General features: G+C 47.5%; 1 protein-coding gene across 1 annotated transcript; it reads right to left on the reverse strand.

Annotated features, from left to right (window-relative positions):
• Positions 1-4,543: 4,543 nt before the first annotated feature.
• Positions 4,544-15,484, reverse strand: CILP (cartilage intermediate layer protein). Its single transcript, XM_014874656.2, has 9 exons — positions 15,274-15,484; positions 13,608-13,731; positions 12,720-12,803; positions 11,919-11,972; positions 10,269-10,454; positions 8,835-9,149; positions 8,621-8,729; positions 8,007-8,164; positions 4,544-7,406 (listed from the first exon to the last, which is right to left on the reverse strand). Exons 2-9 carry the CDS (start codon positions 13,663-13,665, stop codon positions 4,948-4,950), a joined length of 3,423 nt encoding a protein of 1,140 aa, XP_014730142.2. The 5' UTR covers positions 13,666-13,731; positions 15,274-15,484; the 3' UTR covers positions 4,544-4,947.
• Positions 15,485-18,495: the final 3,011 nt, after the last annotated feature.

Below are 18,495 nucleotides of genomic sequence, written 5' to 3' on the forward strand. Positions count from 1 at the left end.
ACTTGTGATTCGTACACTTTCTTGTCTTAGAAGAAGTAATTGAGTACTGAGCATAACAGCAGAACAAAGACTGGTGATGTCTTAGAAGCTGTTCTAGTATTTGCTAACTTTTTCCTGCTCTTTCTGAGTTCAACTCAAGTAAAAGCAAAAAATACATAAAAATGTGTCATATCACGAGGATTAAAATGTTTCTGAAGAAGCATCTGTTAAAGCAGCTGCTGCAGTATTTTTCTTCTATTGCCATTAGTCCATCAATTAATTGCCTCTGACAGGTTTTCCAAAACACATGGTCCTCCAAGAAATCCAAGCCTATGAATCAGAGTCAAAAACTGGAAACAACAGCAAGGTGGAAGTCAGGCTCCTGTGGTGAATTCCTGTTCCTGACCACAGACCCGGTGCAGTTCGTGCTGCAGAAATTCTAAATCCGGCAAGTTTGCTTCCAAGAAAGTGATGTATTTTTGTGTTTTGCTCCCTGGTACTTTGTGCAAGTGAAAGTTGTGGAGACAATTTGGTTTTATTCTGTTCGGATTAGTCTGTAAATGTTAGTAACTGCTTTATGCCAATAGAAGGGTGGGTAGGTCAGTGAGTTTTTTGTGTGTTTGTGGGGATGGTGGGTGGTTTGGAGAGTTTTCTGGGGCTTCTATCTCACTGTATGGCAAAACCCCACCACCAGAATTTAGAGATAATGTTAAGAACTAACGATACAGAGTTTTGAACTTAAGTGTTTTAGTTAACCGGGACTCAACAATTTTAGTGTTTCAGGATCCAATTTTTCGAATATTCCTGGTCCCTAGGCACGGGAAAATTAGTTCTTATTCATTATAACCTGACCAAAATGAACAGTGAGTTCGTTTTTCCCACAGAAAGAATACGGTGTCAAAAGTTCAGGCAAAAGAGTCCAGGTTAAAAGCTTTTAGATAACCAAACTGTTAAATCAACATCTTCTTCCTAGCAGTGACTTGGGGAAGATTCTTTTAACTTCTTTGTGTATCTTTCATCCTCAGTTTTAGGTCATGCCCCGTGTGAGCTGGCAGACAATAATTACCTGGTTCTCACTAAAGCATAAAGCTACAGGAAGAGTTTCACTGTGTTTTTGGGAAGTTTGAGGTGGCATGTGCCCAGAATCCCTGTAGATGGAGCTCGCTGCATCCCTTTTGGGTGAAAACCAAGGACAGCTGGACAGAAGATGGTGAAAATCTGGTACAGAATGCCTTCAGTTAGTTGTTTAATAGTGAATAATGTCTAAACCATATTGCAGCCAGGATCCCCTGTACTTGTAACTTAATCTTTTGATCTGTGCAGAGTTTGCTTTAAGGCTTCTTTTACTTTCTGTGTGAGAGGTTATAAAAGATTAGACTGTTCCATGTTGTTCAGTAGTTAATGTCCTAGCTCTGAATATGCACAAGTTTACCCAAGTAATTTTATGGAGCAAAAGAAGGTAAGATTAATTTATTTTTTTATGGAGAAAGTCTTTGGCATGCTATTTTTGGCATGGTAGAGAAGTTTTAAATGGAATTGGTGTTCCCCAGGCAGCTGTTAGCCAAAATGTCTCTCTGGAAACTTTGCTTTCACCTGGCTCTGCAGGGATTTAACTCAGTAAGTAATGAAAATCTGATTATTTTTGCAGAACAGACAAAACAAAAATGGGGCATTCACTGATGAGGTGTGGAATAGCATGTCAGGGTTGACTCTGGAACACAGACCCAGTGATTTGATCTCCAGTACCACTGAGGTTGAGTACTGCTACCCTGGCCATTGGAATGGGATCTTAGGAAAATAAAACAGCTGTCCTCCTCTCAGGGGGGAGAGGGAGAGCAACAGAGGTATTCACAGACCCAGTGTCCACTATGGCTCAGTTTAATATCACAGGCAAATTACTGGCAAAACTGCAAAATATTTGGGCACCAGAAGGGCTCTGGTGTTGGATAGGGATGATTTCATCATGGATTTCAAATAAATGTTAGTAGAGGGAGTGATATTTCCTAGGATGCTGGTGACTCACAATTAGATGCATCTGTTTCATGTTCCGCAACCTTACTACTCCCCCTGCTTCCTAGGAAACCTCTTTATTCCTGTTTTCTGAATACATTACAAATAAACAGAAAGTGTAAGTGACTAATCAGAGAAGTACTTGAGACTTTTTATAAAGTTGTTTGCAAAATTCCCCAATAATTTGCTGGTTGAGGCCAGACAAGAATGTATCTCCTTTTGTTTATCCTATCTGCTAGCTATCCTGATAGCTTCTGGGAAGCACTAGTTTCCTTTAAAAGCAGGAGGGATAGGTCACTGAATTTATCTGTGGATTGGAAACTAAGTGACCTTAATGGGAGATGCTTTGCCATTAGCCACAAACCTGCCGAGGTTTAGGAGCCAGGTCTCCTTCAGCCTGTTCATCAAGGTTGGTGGTCCGAAGGCTAAGGCCAAGGGAGGAGCTGAGTCCCAGCCTTTCCACATTCCTCCAGCTGATGCTCTCTCATATGTGGGAGTGTGGGTTAGGTTTCTAACTGCCATACACTGACCATAAACACGAGCTAGAGGAGTCAGAACTGACATTGAACTGTAGCATAAAATTTGTGTGAATAGCAAATGCCAGGACCTGCTGTAGCTTTGCTCCTACATAAACTTTTCTTAATGTATTTGGGATGGTGGCTCATCATGGTGAAGTGTTAGACTGACTGGTGGTTATGTCAAGGTTGTTTTCTCTTGGTGCTTAAGCACCCGTGATTGAAACCTCTGTCTTGCTCTGTGTCCAGCACAGTCTGCCAGCAGCCTCCTGGGAGAGCTCAGGGACTCAGTGAGTGCACAGATTAGTTTGTTCCTCCAAGTCAGTGCTAAGATGCAGAGGGGGACAGTTTGGGGAAACTTGGAGAGCTTCTGGCTGTTCCACGCTGTAGGGCCGTGACCATTTCAGTGCTGCTAAGCACACATTTCTCCCCAGAAGGAAGAGCCCTGTAGTCTGCTGTGTTTGACTGGCAAGCCTACATGCAGCACAGGGATCAGATCCTGAGCCTGCTTTCATCCATTTATCTCCTGGGTTAGTCTGTAGAAGTCATTTGTGTTACTTCACTCTCAAAGTGATGAAACTAAGTTTGGGATTTGGCTGTCTGTCTGCAGAGGAGGAGGGGAGCAGAGGGAAGAGACATTTCTCTGCACAAGCCAAGAGCTCTGTGGGAAGGTCCAAGCTAATGCTCCCCACTGGCTGCTTTGGCTCTGGCTCCTGCCAAGCCCTTGCAGCAGACTAGACACAAAAGAAAACACACAGAGTCTAAATTCATTGGTATGAAGAGGATGTGCCAGAGTATTCCACAGCTCTTCCCTTTCTATTTTTCTTTGATAACTGTCAATTTGCATAAAAAGATGGATTATTAAGTGGGGTTTTTTTTAACGTGTTAAAGCATAATTCAGCCTGCCCTGTGTCAGACTTGAGAACCTGTTCTGAAGCTTGCTAAACACTATTGAAAGATTCTCTATGCCCTTGATGGGCACTGGATATGGCAGCTTAGGCCTAGAACTGGCTTCATATCCATAGGAGGGGATTGGGTAGGAGAGTGAAATCCATGCTGGAGTGTGTGTTTGAATTCCAGTTTGCATCCAATAGCATTGTCCACCTTTTTATGATCTCTCTTGGTGAGAATTTTGGTATTGGAGACTTGCTGGCTTGTCTGCACCCCAAAAATTTATTGCCAGCATTTGCCTGTAAACACAAGATGTCTTCTGTGCTCTGAGGTCCTTGATTTCACTGTGGGAAGGGTGAGGGATTGAAAGGACAATTTAACAGGTCACTTGGAGAGGGATCACTGACCCCTTCTGTGGCCAGCTGTACCTTCAGCTAAGAGCAGCTTCTTGCCAGCTCCTTACACTCACTGCTGCTGAGTGTGGAGGGAATCCTGTCTTCTATCTCTACCCAGCACCGCTTCATACTGTCAGGTTTCCTATCATCCTTAAAGCACAAATTCCTAGCCCTCTTTTCCCTCCATCTTGTGCCACTCCTTAATTCATCCCTGCCCAGACCTGCTGCTTTGATTCTCCCAGAACCATTGCTGACTTTCCATATGTCAAGCTGGGGAGAGATTCCCTGACTGCAGCATGCCATGGCCATACCCTTGAGCTGCAGGAGAACCAGGCATCCACAAAACCCCTCACCCATATCTAGGATCAGTCTCACACTGATAAAGTTGTGACCTGTTTGTGAACAGAAAGATGAAATCCTGCTGGTTATCCTTTGCTCAGCTCTACATGTGGTTTATTTACTTGGGCATTTCACACACAAATGTGACACGTTGTTGAAGTTATAAAATTACTTCTTTTATTAACCTACACTATCATAGAGCATGGATTTTCTCGTCAGATAATGCAAGAAGCAAGAGAAAACTCTAGCTGTATCCATGTGGAGCCTACAAATCCACATGGCTTCTCTGTTCTATTGAGCATGTGAGTTCTTAGAAATGCAGCTGCCAGTAGTTTAGCTTTAATACAGTCATTCTAAAACAAGCTAGCAATAAATAGAATACTTACATTTCAAGTACGAAACCTTGCAGTTGAATTCAGTATGAGGAAATCAGTTTATTCCTTTTCATGTTACCAACTACTGTACAGGTACTTGGGCTGGCAAAGTCTGCAGATGCAGAACAGAAGAATGTTTTATGTACATGACTTAATCATATGTTTAGTCTTCCCTTTAGGCTATCATGTGAAGCTGTTTAATGTCAGGCAGAAAGAAGATTTTTTTTGGATGCTTTTAATAAGACACAAACTCACTACCTTTGCTGGCCCCCAATTCTCGCCTTACATCTTTCCTTTCTGGTGGGGAAAAAGAATGACACCTTAATTATATCTCATAAATAATGACACCTACCAGCTTTCTATTATGTTATTTAGCAGGTTGATGTTACTTTCAAATTATATTTAATTGAGCATGAGTGACTTTACCAATGCTCCTATACAGCTCTAGTAGGTGGGACGTTGACCTCTCATGGGGATCCTGGCTTGGTTGTTTCGGCGGCTTGCTGGCGGCTTCTGGTACACAGGACTCTGCCCTGGCAGAACCAGGATGGACTGCTGGCCCAAGTCTCTCAGAGGCTGCTGGCCCAAGTCTCTCAGAGGCTGCTGGCCCGAGTCTCTTGGAGACTGCTGGCCCAAGTCCCTCGGAGGCTGCTGGCCCAAGTCCCTCGGAGGCTGCTGGCCCAAGTTTCTCTGAGACTGGAAGATGCTTTGCTCTGTCGCGCTCCTCTCTGAACAAGTGAAAGTCAACCCAACGCCGACATCGCTCTTCATGATTCTGGATGTGCCATCAGATGTGCCATCGAAACACCTGCCCAGGGCGATTTCCTTGGCGATCCTCGGGTCTTGATCAGTGACTGTGTAGATGCCATAGTTGTGTCCCAGCGGGTCAAGAGGTGCCAGCATCGTGTACTCACTGGTGTCGTTGTTGGTGGCCATGGGGAGGTGGTTCACCAGGTACTCGTGGAGCATGCCGTTGACACTCACTCGACGGCAGTTGCCTTGTGGGATCACTTTGACGAGCGTGCGGTCCACGCGGTCCTGGTCAAAGAGCATTCCGCTGCACTTGAACTCCAGGCAGGCTGCCGACACGTCCCGCTGCTGGGGGTCACGGATGCTGCGCACATCCCTGATGCCGTAGAGCTTGCCGATGGTGCGTGGGTGTGTCCCACCCATGTTACGAGATCTTACATTCACTTCCTGGGGTCCATTTATTTTTACTTTAATGTAGCAGGCTCTAAATTCCATGGGCTTGGGCCACCACGCCAGGTAGTCATCGGTCCAGCTCATGAGGTCATCTTCACTGAAGGGAACTGTGTTGAAGTCGTACCGGTCTCCTTCTATCCTGTAAAACCTGAAGTGAGCAGCACTGTATGGAGCTTCCTCACATTCACTGAGGTTTTCATAGGCGTAAATAGGGCCATTGTTCTCTTCTGGGGAATTAGGGCTTGGTTTGGCCATATTAATGCTGAATGCTGTTTTCTTAATGTTGGAGTCCTCATGGTCTGTCCTCCTGTAGTTGAGCTTGTTGAGGTATGGCTGTGGGACCCCAATAGCAACAGGGTTCAGTTTGGGAGCAGAGGGCACAGCTTCGAGCTCTTCACCACCCATGCTTGCCAAGATATAAGCTCCGTAGGCTTCGGGGTTCTGCTCATCGCAGAAGGCGGGCACACAGGCGCCGTTGGGACCAGTGACTACGCTGTCGAAACGGCCCCATGCTCTGGGGTTGGAGGAGAACCCTGGTTCTGGCTCCATGTTTATAATAGAAATCACTACCCCTTGGATCTGCTCGCTTTGCAGAAATCTCTCACTTCTGTAGGCTCGGACTTTGACATAGCACCGTCTGCTCTCAGGGACATCCAGGTTAAAAAGACGCCTCTCTTTGATCTCCATGTTCCCAACCAAAAAGGTTCTCTCCTCCCTTTTGCGCCGTGTGCTTTTCTCGATGTTGAAGTCCCCTTCTTCCTCCCATAACCCTGTCTCTGGGTTCAGGGACCAAAGCTTCATCTCTTGCATGTGCTCTGGCATCTTGACCTGAGCAGCATCCAAATGAACCTTCACGTCTTCTGCATTGAGGGATTCAGTGCCCTGTTCATCCGTGAAGTCCACAGAAAACATGCCGTACGTGCGGAGTGGAAACACATCTCCTTCCTCATCTACAAAGTTCAGGTCACTTTGTGTCACAGGGGCTATGGAGATGTTTCTTGGGTCCAGAAATGTCACGCTGGCTTTCACTTTGCCATTGTAGACCTCTCCATTTTTCCTATAAAATGCATTGGGAGGAATTTCTAATTCAGCAATTGGATCATCTTCTTCTATTTCCCCCAAAGAAATCACATTAGTTTCAGTGGATTCCAGTGTAACAGGGGCTTTCTTTCTTAGTAGCTTGATCTCATGAAATACAGCACCTCCATTTTCCTTGAAGGGCAGAACTTTTGTTGTGTTCACAAACTTCTGAAGCCGGTCCACAAAAGTTAGAACCAGTCTCTCCATATCTGCTGGGACGTGGATGGAGAAGGTTCCCTTGTAGCCAGTCATACTCACTCTCTTATTTCCCATGTAGATGTGGCCAAACCTCAGTGGCTCCCCATTATCTGCTGCTGTAGCTCTGCCTCGAACCATTATTTTGGTCTCAGTGCATATTTTGCAACCACATTCAACGATGACTTTAGTGGGGAGCGTGTAGCCGTCGCAGGAGATGTCCCTGGTTTCCATCTTGGATACTCCACAGCAGTAGGAGACATTGTCCTTACACCGAAGTCCCTTATCCAGCTTCCCCACACAGGTCTTTGCTGGGCACTTGCCCACGTCATAATAGAAGGAATTTGTTGCTTTTTGGAAGCAATCATGAGGAAGTCGAATGAGGTGACTTTGGGGTTGGGAGTCACAGGCTGCCTCTTGTCTTCCTGTTGAATAGGATTTCTTAATGAGCAGCATGAAATAATTGTACAGTCATCACTATGTTGTCTGAAACCTCAGAGCTAAACATTGCTCCTAAAAGCAGTGAAATTTTTGCAGGATTTTGTTGAGCTGGTTAACTAATTTCAGTGAAGCAAATAACTCAGCTTTAGCTTTAAGACTCTGGTTAAGAACTGTTTGCAGGATACTCCCTGCTCCTGCTTGTCCACTATGGTCATCCAGCCCACCCTTAGCTAGATGCTCTGCTGCTTCCTGGCTTTTTGACTGTGGCAAGACTAGAATATGCCCCAAGACTTTAAAAACAGCCCTAAACAAGCAGAAATATTCCAATGTCAGGCAGCAAGTACAGGGAGAAATCTGACAGCAGCAGGTTGAGGTTGATAGGCCACCTGCAATCCAGAGCTCTCTGGTTTGTAGGGAGCGTCTGGTTCATAACCAGCTCACTCAAACTTATCTGCAAACAGATGAATGATATAAACCTCAAGTATTTTTCCTGTGACTTTTTACCAGATGTATCACAGTTTCTGGTTCCTGCACACCAACACCTCCCCAGCTGCTTGGAGAACATCAGGCACATTTTGTCTTACCTATGACAGACAGCTTGGCAACTTGGGACTTTGCTGACCCCCCGGCACTGCTGGCCTTGCAGAAATAATCTCCTGACTGTTCTCTCTTCAGGTTCTTCAGAATCAGGTTGTTTTTATATTTGTACAAGGAGGGATCCAGCAGTGAGCCATTGTGGTACCTGCCAGGAACGGTTAAGGGGACAGAGACTGACCATCTGGCTGGAGCACAGCGATGGCCTAATCCTGCATCCTACTATGTGGATTTTGCCAGATTTCCTGCCTCAAGTTCTCTGAGGTTTTAGTTTGGCTAGGTGGCATCACCTAAAAATTTTTCTCCTACTCCTGGCAGTAGTGTGATGTGGCTGCTGGACAGCTGGCAGGCAGACAGAGCCGCCAGTTGTGTATGATGAGGTTTTTAAACTCTTTCACAAATCTTTTGTGTGTTTTTCCAGTGAATCCCTCAGCAGATGACATTGCTGTGCCATCTTGAGGAAGCCATCACTTGCAGCCATCAGTTCTCAGCATATTTAACTGTTTATAGCTAAACCTCCCCCATTTTTGGAGATGGTAAGGAGATAAAACTGGCGTCCATGGGACAGCTAAGACTTCTGGCAGATCAAATTCAAGCTCCTTACCAGAGGTAGCGGTCGGGAGCTGGGCTCCCTCGGGCGTCACAGCAGAGTGACACGCTCTGTCCTACTCTCCTGGCTTTGTCCTCAGGGCTCCTGAAAACGTAGGGTTTACCTGCATGAAAAGGAAAAGGCCATTTCATTACACTTCCTCTCATAAAACCACAGTTTATTTCTGACGCTGCATAAAGCTTCCTGCATCCCCCCTCTTTGGGGCTACCTGATCGGTGCAGCTGCACTTGGATTGCCAGGTTTCTCCGGTTGCTCTCAGGCACAGTGACAGTCGCTGTTGCATATTTGGCTTTCTTTATTTTAAGGGTGTTTTTCCCATCAGGGCAAATCCCTGGGATCCTAAACATGCCTCTGTTATCAGCCATTGTCAACAGCTTGAGTTGCTTGGCTTGCAGGTAGACCCGGGCATCGGCAGCAGGTGACCCATCCTCGAGAGACACCTTCCCGTGCAGGGTGGCATCCTCACACATGCAGGTGTCACAGTCAGCATTGACACGACCCATGGGGCAGGTGATGTTGCAGGCTGGAGGAGAAGCAGACAGGTCAAAAAACAGCCCCAAGTCCCCACAGTACTCACAGCACGTTCTTGCGTCTGCTTTTAATTTAGATGCAATAAGGCAAATACTGCATAAGGAGTAAATTGTATCCAAAACATATTTTTCCTGATTATCCACAGCTGTGCATTAGAAAGGCAGGGACGATGTCATTTTGAACCTGACAATTAGTAGAAAGCAGCCACGTGGATATAATTAGAGCTAGGAACTGTTATTTACCTTCCCCAAAGGGCTGAATTTCAGGGAAATTTGAATCCAGATCAGCATGTGAGCTCTTAGCTCAACCCTGGCAAAATTACAAATTCAATGTCATAAACTTTCTAGGTTTCTGTTACCAGTGCATGCCCAGAAACTGTGATTTTGGTCTATCCCAAAAGCTATCTCTCGTTATTCAATGGTATCCTGGCTTTGCCAGGATGTGGGGTAATTGCCCAGTGAGCATTACCCAATGGGTTTAATACTGGGTCTCACAAATACTATTCTGTTCTCATTTGCCTATAGTGATTAATCCTAAATAATAATCTGTCTTTTCCCAAGGCTCAGGTCATTCTTTTTACAATCACAGAGCATCCCTGTACAGGAGCTATCTGATATTTCAAAGATGGAAATAAATGTAAGAAATTAGGAAAAACCTGAAACAATTTTTCTACACAAAACATGTTTTCAGAATTTTTTTCAGAATTATTTGGTTAAAAGGAGATTATAAGAAAAATATAATTAATTACAAGCCCCTTCAGCAGGGACTATGATAGTTAGTTTGATATTCCCAAATCATCTCTTTCCTGGAGGATGCATGGAAGCAGCTGTCTGCGGTCACTAACTCCACTTTGAGAGCTGCTGTTATAACAAGATTAATGATATTTTTTTCTATAGTCCCAAGATATTGTGAGTCCCTTTTATCTTTCTGTTTGGCTATAAACTTGCCCTGCTCTCCTCTTGGTACTCTCCAGACCTGCTCAAGAATCACTGTCAAGAAATCCTGTCGAAAGAGAGAAAGGTGGTAAAATGACAGCAAAGGGAGTACAACACCTGCACAGTGGTGAGACCAGGACATCCTCCCCTGCCCAAAAGTGAGTTTATAGGAGCACCTGAACAAACATGTCCAATGCAGAGCCGCCCTTCCTCAGTTGCTTCATTACAGTGCACGCCCCAGAGGCGCTCAGCTAGGCAGGATCTGGTACGCTTCTGCACCCCGGTTTGGCCACACTTTGCTGAGCACTCGCTCCATTTCGACCATGGAGACAAAAACCTTTTTGAATCTTGCACCAGTGGACCTTGAATAACATCAGTGGTGTGTTACTGAGACGCACATTACACATACAGCTGCCCAAAAATGGGCCGTTGGGTTTTTGCAGCTTCTATAGAGCTCAGACTATACATTTGGATCTAATGCACCACATGGATTAAACAAACTCAAAGCATGTTCAGGGAGCTGGGAATTAAAGCATGAGAAGGCGTCTGAAGGCTTCTGACTTAATTCCCCACAGGCTACCAAATTCAGGATGATTAAGATAAACCCAAGGGGAGCAAAGTGCAGGCAGCTCATGCTTAGTTTTGAATAACTTTGGCTTAAGGAAATCAAACACACATTCTCATTTAAATGTTGTTTGGGGGGCAGCACTTGTCTGTTTCAAATGTGGTTAAATAGTTTAAAAAAAAAGGTAAAGTGGTTAAATAGTTTTTTAAAAAAGGGTAAAATTGTTAGTATGATCATGTTGAATGTCTTTAACCAAATTTTAACATATGTTTTCTATAGGGGCAGTGTGTGTCTTATTGTGAGCACCACTTTTACTGAGTGCAAACCAGAAGCTTAAGATGCTACTGAGCGGGCTGAGCATGTCAGGAGGCAGCTGATTGGTAAAACAGAGAAAATTTGCAAAACACATTGAGAGTTTAATATGAGGTTATATTTAAAGGAATTTCTTTAACCGGGCTACGAGATGTTATTAATTTAAGCTACTTTGAATGCACGAGATCCACTCCAAGTCTGTGGTTTGGGCTTTTTAAAAAATGACATATTCTAATAATGTTTATGAGGATGCACCAGTGACTAAAGTTTCTAAAAATGAAGTTTCTTGGAGACATGTGCTATGTCATCTCCCATACCTATTCTTTCACCCAAATTGTAATAGAGCAGGTTGATTTGTTTCCTAGAAAGGCAGACAGTCACAGGGCTGGACTGTTCAAATTGTGAATGGGTGGTTGAAAACAATCCTGGCTTATAAAAGCAGGTGGGTGGAAAAGACCCTTTAAGTGAGAGCAGATATAGGAGCATCATGTCTGGCTCGGAGTGAGCACTTGGCTTAGATGGGCAAGGTTTTAATTTGTTGGCCAGTCGGCATCTCTAGTTCAGCATCCCAAGTAGTGGGATGCATGACTTATTATTTAGCAATTTGAGGCATGCAGGAGGAGGTGGGCTTGGGGACGAGGTCACATCCTGTGGATAAATGCTTTGTGCTTGCCCCAAGCAAAAGCTGAATGTGCAACAGATTAAAGTGGTATCTCGGCAAGATCCTGAGCTTGTTTGGGATCAGCTGCTTTAATCTGCAGGGCTGGTGATGATATGAAATGAGGAGGGGAATCCTGTGGAAGAAAATGGCATTATATGGCTCTGGGTAGCATTTTGACAGCAGAAAAAGCAGAAAGTGAAGGATGAGGGAGAAGCTGAGGGGTCGAGCATTGGTGGGGACATGGGAAGGGACAGGGCTGGCCCATGGCACTGGCCAGCAGGAACGCACTGCGTCTGACGTAGGTGAAGGTTGGGTCTCCCTGGCGAGAGCTGCTCCTGGTACCTGTGGGCAGAGGAGTGATTCAGACAGGGTTTGCCAGCCAGGGAGCCAGCCCCAGCATCACTGTCTTGTGCCATCTACTTTGAGGGGGAAACTCTTTTACTGGTAGTTTTCAAAAAAATACCTATGAGCAAGTGGAGGGGACCTCTCAGTGTCCATGCTTTGATTCTTCCCAGTGGCTAAGAGAGCTGCTGGGAGCTGGGCACAAGGCTGGGAAAATCCCCAAATCCTTCAGCATGGCTAGCCCTTTCAGTGCCTGCTGGAATTTAAATTCTGAGCACTGGACAGTAAAGACGAGAGGTCAGGGCATCTCTCAGGGATTAATGAGCAGAGTGGGCTCTGCAGGTAATTAATCCCACACAGGCTTTAATTCTAAAGGAATGGTGTCACAAACTGCCCAGGGTGTGGGGACAGGCTGGGCAGGGTAAAGGCAGGTCAGAGCATGTGCTGGCCCATCCCTGGGCTCTTCTCACCCTCCCAGCCTGTGCGTGCCTCCCGCAGGAGCTGGGGCTGTGGTCACAAGTTGACCTTCCCATTTCCAGGAGGGGAGCCAACAGCATGTGTCAGTGATAGCCAAAACCCTACAGGAGGCCATGGATGATTAACATTTATTCCATTGCCTAAATCATAGAATCACAGAATGATTCTAACCCTAAATGTCCTCTTCTACTCAAACAATATTGGCTAGTTGTAAATTGCTGGGAAAATTGTCCAGCGAGGAAAATCCACCCAAGGTGGGAATGAACTTACTTTCCAAGCTGAGCATTACCAGTGGGCTGAAGGTTCTCTGTCCTATCTGGACCCTGCTGAGGGCTGGTTTCAGAATCCTTTGTCCTAAGGGTCAATAAATTAAAGAATAAATTAGATTCAAGGAGTTGGGTATCCTTAGGTTAAGTATTACAGCTTTCCCGTTGGACTGTGTCTCATTAGAGCTCCTATAGGATGCAGCACAGGACATACCAAGAGAAGGACGTAATGGAGATGTCCCACAGCATCACTGTAAATCAGGTATGACACAAATTTTCTATTTCTCTTAGCACCCAAGAAAAACTTTTTTTGTACTTCCTGTTTTGGAGCAGCTCAGATTGATTCACCTTTTTATAGCTGGAGAGATAAAATATCTCCTGCCTCTCTGTGCACAAGGTGAAATGAATCCAAGGTGAATAATGTTTGTTGTTTCTATGGGACAGGAACTGGTTTCTGAACTTGTTATCCACCTGTGTGCCCAAGGGGAGCTGATGGCCTTGGCTGGTTGCTGGGGTGCTTGCTGGGACTGGTCCCATACAAACTGAGCAGCTGAGCCCCAGCACCAGCTCTCCCCTGTGTGTGCAGACTGGACATTATGAGGTCTCAGGGACGGCAGGCAGGGATGGTCCAGCATGGTCATTGGGCTGGGGAGCTCATCCCTGGTCAACCAGAGGCACACTGACTTTCAGACAGGCTTTGCTCGAGCTCTGGGGGCTGGATGGGAGCCAGTCCTTGTGTGGAAGTTGTCTGGCCGGGCAAATGCCGCAGTGACCCAGACCCAGCATCGATGTCAGGCTGTGTCTGCTGGCTCAGCGGCTGCCGACAGACGTGCCTGCGCTGGCGTGGGCAGGGGACAGCGCGGTGACCGCAATGGAAACGTTTAAGCTTCACCTAAAACAGACGTGGCTCCCAAGAGGAGGAGGAGGATCCAGCCTTTCATGGTGACCATCGCTGTCTCCAGAAGTGACCAGGGGTTTCCTGGAGTTTCCGCAGCTGTTCCACGCCTTCTCCAGTCCTGCAGAGACAAGCCCGACCGTGTCGAAGCTCACCCGGGTCCTGCTGCTTTCGGGGAGCTTCTCCCAGGCTGAACCACTCCAAAACATGCCACAGGGCCACTTACACCCCCTGCTCACCCACCCCCAGCAGCTCTTAATTTACTCCTCCAGTGGGGAGCAGCAGGGGCTCCACATCTGTGCTTGCATCTCCCCTGCTTCTCACCATCACATCTGAGCCCAAATCTATTCTGCAGAGCACTTCTTTGTAACAACATCTCCTTAACATGCCTTGGAGCAGTTAAGTACTTCTGCAGGGATCTCTCACAGCCCACGCAGCTCTGCAGGCCCTCCAGCACCCAGCTCTACTTCCCTCAGGAGCAGGGACAGCCCCATGCCTCCATCCTGTTGCCTGCAAATTGGGCACAGTGTGAGGACAGCATCTTATCCCAGCACATCCCAGAGTGTGGGGAGAGGGAAGGCTCCTGAGCATATCTGAAAGCAGAAAACTCCATGCACAAGCCAAGTCTTTCCTGCAAATGTAGCAAGAAGCTCAATATTTTCCTTTTCCCGCAGGCACAGATGTGGGACTGAAGCTTTGTGTCACTCTTCACCAGCTCAGACACTTCAGATTTTATTTTCAGTGAGACCCTTTGCCCTAGAGCATCAAGCACTTGGGTATTTAATTTCTGAATGTACCTGTGGAGCTGGTGTTATCCCTAGTGACACCAGCTGGAATTCCAGGTGTTTTATTTTATGCACCCAAAATTAATGAACTAGGAGGAGGGGAGAATATTACCCCAGCCTTATGGTGCCTCAGTTTACCCATAAAATGGGGCTGACAAAGAGCAGCCAGTAGCAAGAATACTCTGTTATTTGTAAGTGGCACTAACATTCTTCTCTGAGACCGGGGAATGTGGGACTAGGAAAAACTTTGATTATGGCTCAGCAAATCCCAGTCAAGCAAAAATAACAAGCAACACATGAGCAGTGTTTTGTGGGCTTATGGTGGGGTCGTGAACTCGCAGCCAGACAATAACCAGGAAAAAATTAATCCTATTTCCCACTTGGCGACTATTTTTGGAGCTGACTGCAACTTGTTCAGCGCTGGGTTTGGGACTGAGATACATCCCTCTGTACCCAGACACGCGATGCTGTAAAAGGAGGGGGGGTTCAAGCGGTCAGATCTTGGCAGTAGGGAAGGTTTGGAGCTGCCTGTGTCCCCTGTCTGGCAGGGGACTGTGGGAGCCAGCGCGGGACAGAGCAGCGGGAGATCAAGCAAACCCCACGTGAGCAAAGCCCCCCAGACCCCCGCTCCAGCTGTCCCAGTAACCCTTCCCTAAACCCATCAGCTGGGACGAGGAAAGGGGGAGCGGGACGCAAGGAACTGCATCCCCATCGATGTTTTACAGCGTCTGTGCCGTCACCTGCCTATTAATTAATTTCCATCTCACCTTCAATCACAACCGCTCTTAATTACACTGCCTTAACACAATAGAATTCTATTACCGCTATCTGCCACAGAAGGGAAAACAGCAGGATTGAGTTAGGTTTTTTCCTCTTACCTAAAAAGCCATAAAACCCCCACTCTTAAGGAGAGTCCCGTCTTCTCGCCACGGAGCCGCCAGCCGAGCTGAGATCCGCGGGCGAGACGAGGGCTTGTCAGCTGCGGGTTCCGGGATTTGCAGCCGGTTGGGAAGAAGAGAGAGCTGCAGTTTACCGAAACCTCCCCTGCGCCGAGCGGAGCCGGGCTGCGTGCGAGCCTCCCGCCGCCGAGGCGGCGAGGTCGCTTATATAGCCCGGCGTGTAGCTTAGGGGATGGCAGCGAGCCACCAGCCGCGAGCACAAACAGATCGGACGCGCGAGGAAACCGCAGCCTGAATAATCCCTTAATAAGGTGATGGTAAACAGAAACCTGTGGCGATGCCACGGCGTGGCGGCTGCTGCTGGTGATGGGACTGGGCACGGTGTGGGTACCACGTCCTGGTGTGGGCACCGCATCCCAGCACGACACCGTCAGTGTTAGGGGTCTGGTTATGAAATAGATGCTGCTGAGTGTTGAAGGTGGAGATACAGCGAACAGGCAATGTTTTGGGGATGCTTTTTTGGCTTTACCCGGTCTGGGGCAAATGTGGTGCCCACCCAGCAGTGCACGCATATTTGCCCCGTTTTGCAGGTGTGGGGTATGGCTCAGCTGGACACTGTTCCCTGCACTGCCTGCCCACCTCGACCCCTGTGCTGGCTCTGGCAGGGGTCAAATGAGGATGCTGTGGGGATGTGAGGATGTGGGACAAAGCCAGTGGGATTGGTTTGAACACCCGGGGTAGCACAGAGCTGCAGAGACAGGGCCATCCTTGTAAATAAATGTGACTGCATCTCGAGGCAGGGGGAAATCTAGCAATGACCCCTAACCAGAGTTTCCTGCTTGCCCCAGTCTGGCTTTAGCCTTCCAGGCTTTTCCTCCCTCTGTAGCCATATTTTTCTCATATAACTTCTGGCAACTGGTCCATGGACACAGGGCTCCTGGGTGTTGACAAAGCATGTAGCCTTGTGTAAGTGACTGCCACCCATGCATGCAGCCCTGGAGCCACTGGATTGTGCAGATGGTTGCTGCAGGAATGTGGTGTGAAAGCATGTGTCAGGGGCAACCCCCAAAAGAAAGGGATGGGTGTTGGGGCAGCCAGTGGGGGCCAGTCCCAAGCTGCCTCCTAGTAATCCTTGTCAGCCCTGCTGCCAGAGGGGGTGGTGCAGCAGGAATATAGATCACGATGTCACATAAAAAATAATCAGGAGTGACCTACACCAGCTCCTGTTTATGTTTACGAGGGAAAAGGAAAAAACACCTGAGATGTGCCAAAAAATGGCAGAATGTTTATCTGGTGGGCAAGGAGTGCCCAGTGAGCTGGAAGCTCCAGACCTCTGACATAAACACGGAGATCATCTGTTTCCCCTCTGTGATGAGGACAAGATGTGGGAAAGGCGCTGAGGCACCTGAGAGCAAGGAATTCATCTTCCCCAGGTGGAACCTACCTCCCACCACAGCTGACCCACACTAAGCACAGCACCACTGCCTTGGCAAGACATCTGCAGTCCCATCAGCTGCTTGCCTGCATCCTGGCCCACATCAATTTCTATGGGTGCCACTGCTGGGTAAGGAAACATGCTGTTCTGCAAAAGGAATAAAATGTTATTCCTTATGTTATGGAAATGAGATGACAGCACTAACCCCGTGCGGGTGCAGGCATTTCTGCAGGGGATTTTGCAGCCTTCTCAGAGGTGCTGACATCTCCTCCCACCCAGATTTGGCTGCCCAGGGAGGTGTTTCTGGGAGCCAGCATTCAAGTTGCTCCTGCTGTTTCTCTGCAGAAGTGCTTATCTCCCACACTCCTGTTTTCTCTCTAGCATGTCTCCTTCAAGACAAGCTCTGGAGACATATGTGTGGCTTCAGGAGCAAGTTTGGGGCGTGTGAGTTCATGTAAATCCCAAGTCCCTAGAAAAGTTTCTTTGCACAGTCTCTCTTGGCTCGACCATCCCTTGCTGCAGCTCCGACATGTGGCTGACTTTGGAGGGAGCAGCATGAGAAGAGCCCCAGATGTTCCCAGTGCTGAGCACCACTGGCTCTGGGAGATGCTTTCCATCTGCCTGAAGGTGAACAGTGCCCCAACTCATGGGGTGGAGAGGACAAGTCAGGGACTGCCCCATGCCTGGGGTAGTCTGCAGGGCTGTAGTACCTGTGGCCAGTAACAAGGATGCATCCCAGACCAAACTGCTCCTGTCTTTCTGCCCGTCACCAGTAGCTTCAGCTGCCTAAGGCTGCTGCTTCCCATCAGAAAGCATCAGATCAACAGCCTTTTGGACTCATTCCCCTCCTGGATTAATGCTGGGGAGCCTACCCAAATCTCATGGGTTTTTTCCATGGTTTCATCACTGAAGTGTAATTACAAAGCCATTAAGTATTTATGTGAATGTTGCCATGCTTAATGCTCCCTCTGACCAGTGCTGAGGCTGGGGCAGTGTCAGAGGAGTGTGACAGCAGATGCTGCCAGCGGCATCTCCCTTCCCACACTCCTTTGTGGTTGTATCCATAACATTTCTTGTGTTCATCTAATAAATCTAGGGGAAAACTGGCTAGTAATGCTCATCCTGGTTCTTCATGCCTCCCACCATTTCTAGTACAGCATGAGCTGAGTGACCATCTCCAAAAGCCACCTGCACCAGGCCGGAGGATAGCAGGGTTGGAGGAGCTGCTCTCAGGGCTGCATGTGGAATTCACAGGCTGTGGGTCTGTGAAATGCTCTGTGGGGCCCGTAAATCCCCTTTTGGGCCAAGGCCGTACCTAATTCCCTGCCAGCTGCCCTCATCCTCCCTCCCTGCGCCCTCTCCACTCCGCCAAAGGGAGCTGACGGTTATTTTCCCCTGCTGCATGTTTCTGGGCTTGCTTCTGTTTACGGAGATGGGAGTTAAAATAACTGATTGATGACTTTGTTCCATCCCAAACACTTTGGGGAAGTTTGCGTGGTTTAGAAAGGAGAGTTGGGAGCTGGGATTTCATTAAGCACTTGGCTCCCGGCACTTCTCCAGCCATGCTCCAGGGGTGGCTAATGTTGTTTTTTAAATCCTGTTTTGCTATCCCAGGAGCCGGAGTGGCGATTTCCATGGTCTGTAGGAGAACTTGGAGATGTGGCAGGTCCCTGAGGTTCCCTCTGAGCTCTGAAACACCAGCAAACCTCACAGGCACCACAATATTGTTTCACTTAAGCCTTCCTCCATCGCTTCATCAGCACAAA

The sequence above is a fragment of the Sturnus vulgaris genome, chromosome 13 (genome assembly GCF_052056855.1).
Source record: "Sturnus vulgaris isolate bStuVul1 chromosome 13, bStuVul1.hap1, whole genome shotgun sequence".
NCBI lineage: Eukaryota > Metazoa > Chordata > Aves > Passeriformes > Sturnidae > Sturnus > Sturnus vulgaris.

What these genes read in the sequence shown, in the direction of transcription:
- CILP (XM_014874656.2), bottom strand. Translation starts at nt 13,665, where the DNA reads ATGGTCACCATGAAAGGCTGGATCCTCCTCCTCCTCTTGGGAGCCACG. An exon ending in GGTAATGCTCAGCTTGGAAA is followed by an intron (nt 11,973 to 12,719) that starts GTAAGTTCATTC and finishes CTCTGCCCACAG; the next exon opens with GTACCAGGAGCAGCTCTCGC. An exon ending in TGCCAAGCTGTCTGTCATAG is followed by an intron (nt 7,407 to 8,006) that starts GTAAGACAAAAT and finishes CCTATTCAACAG; the next exon opens with GAAGACAAGAGGCAGCCTGT.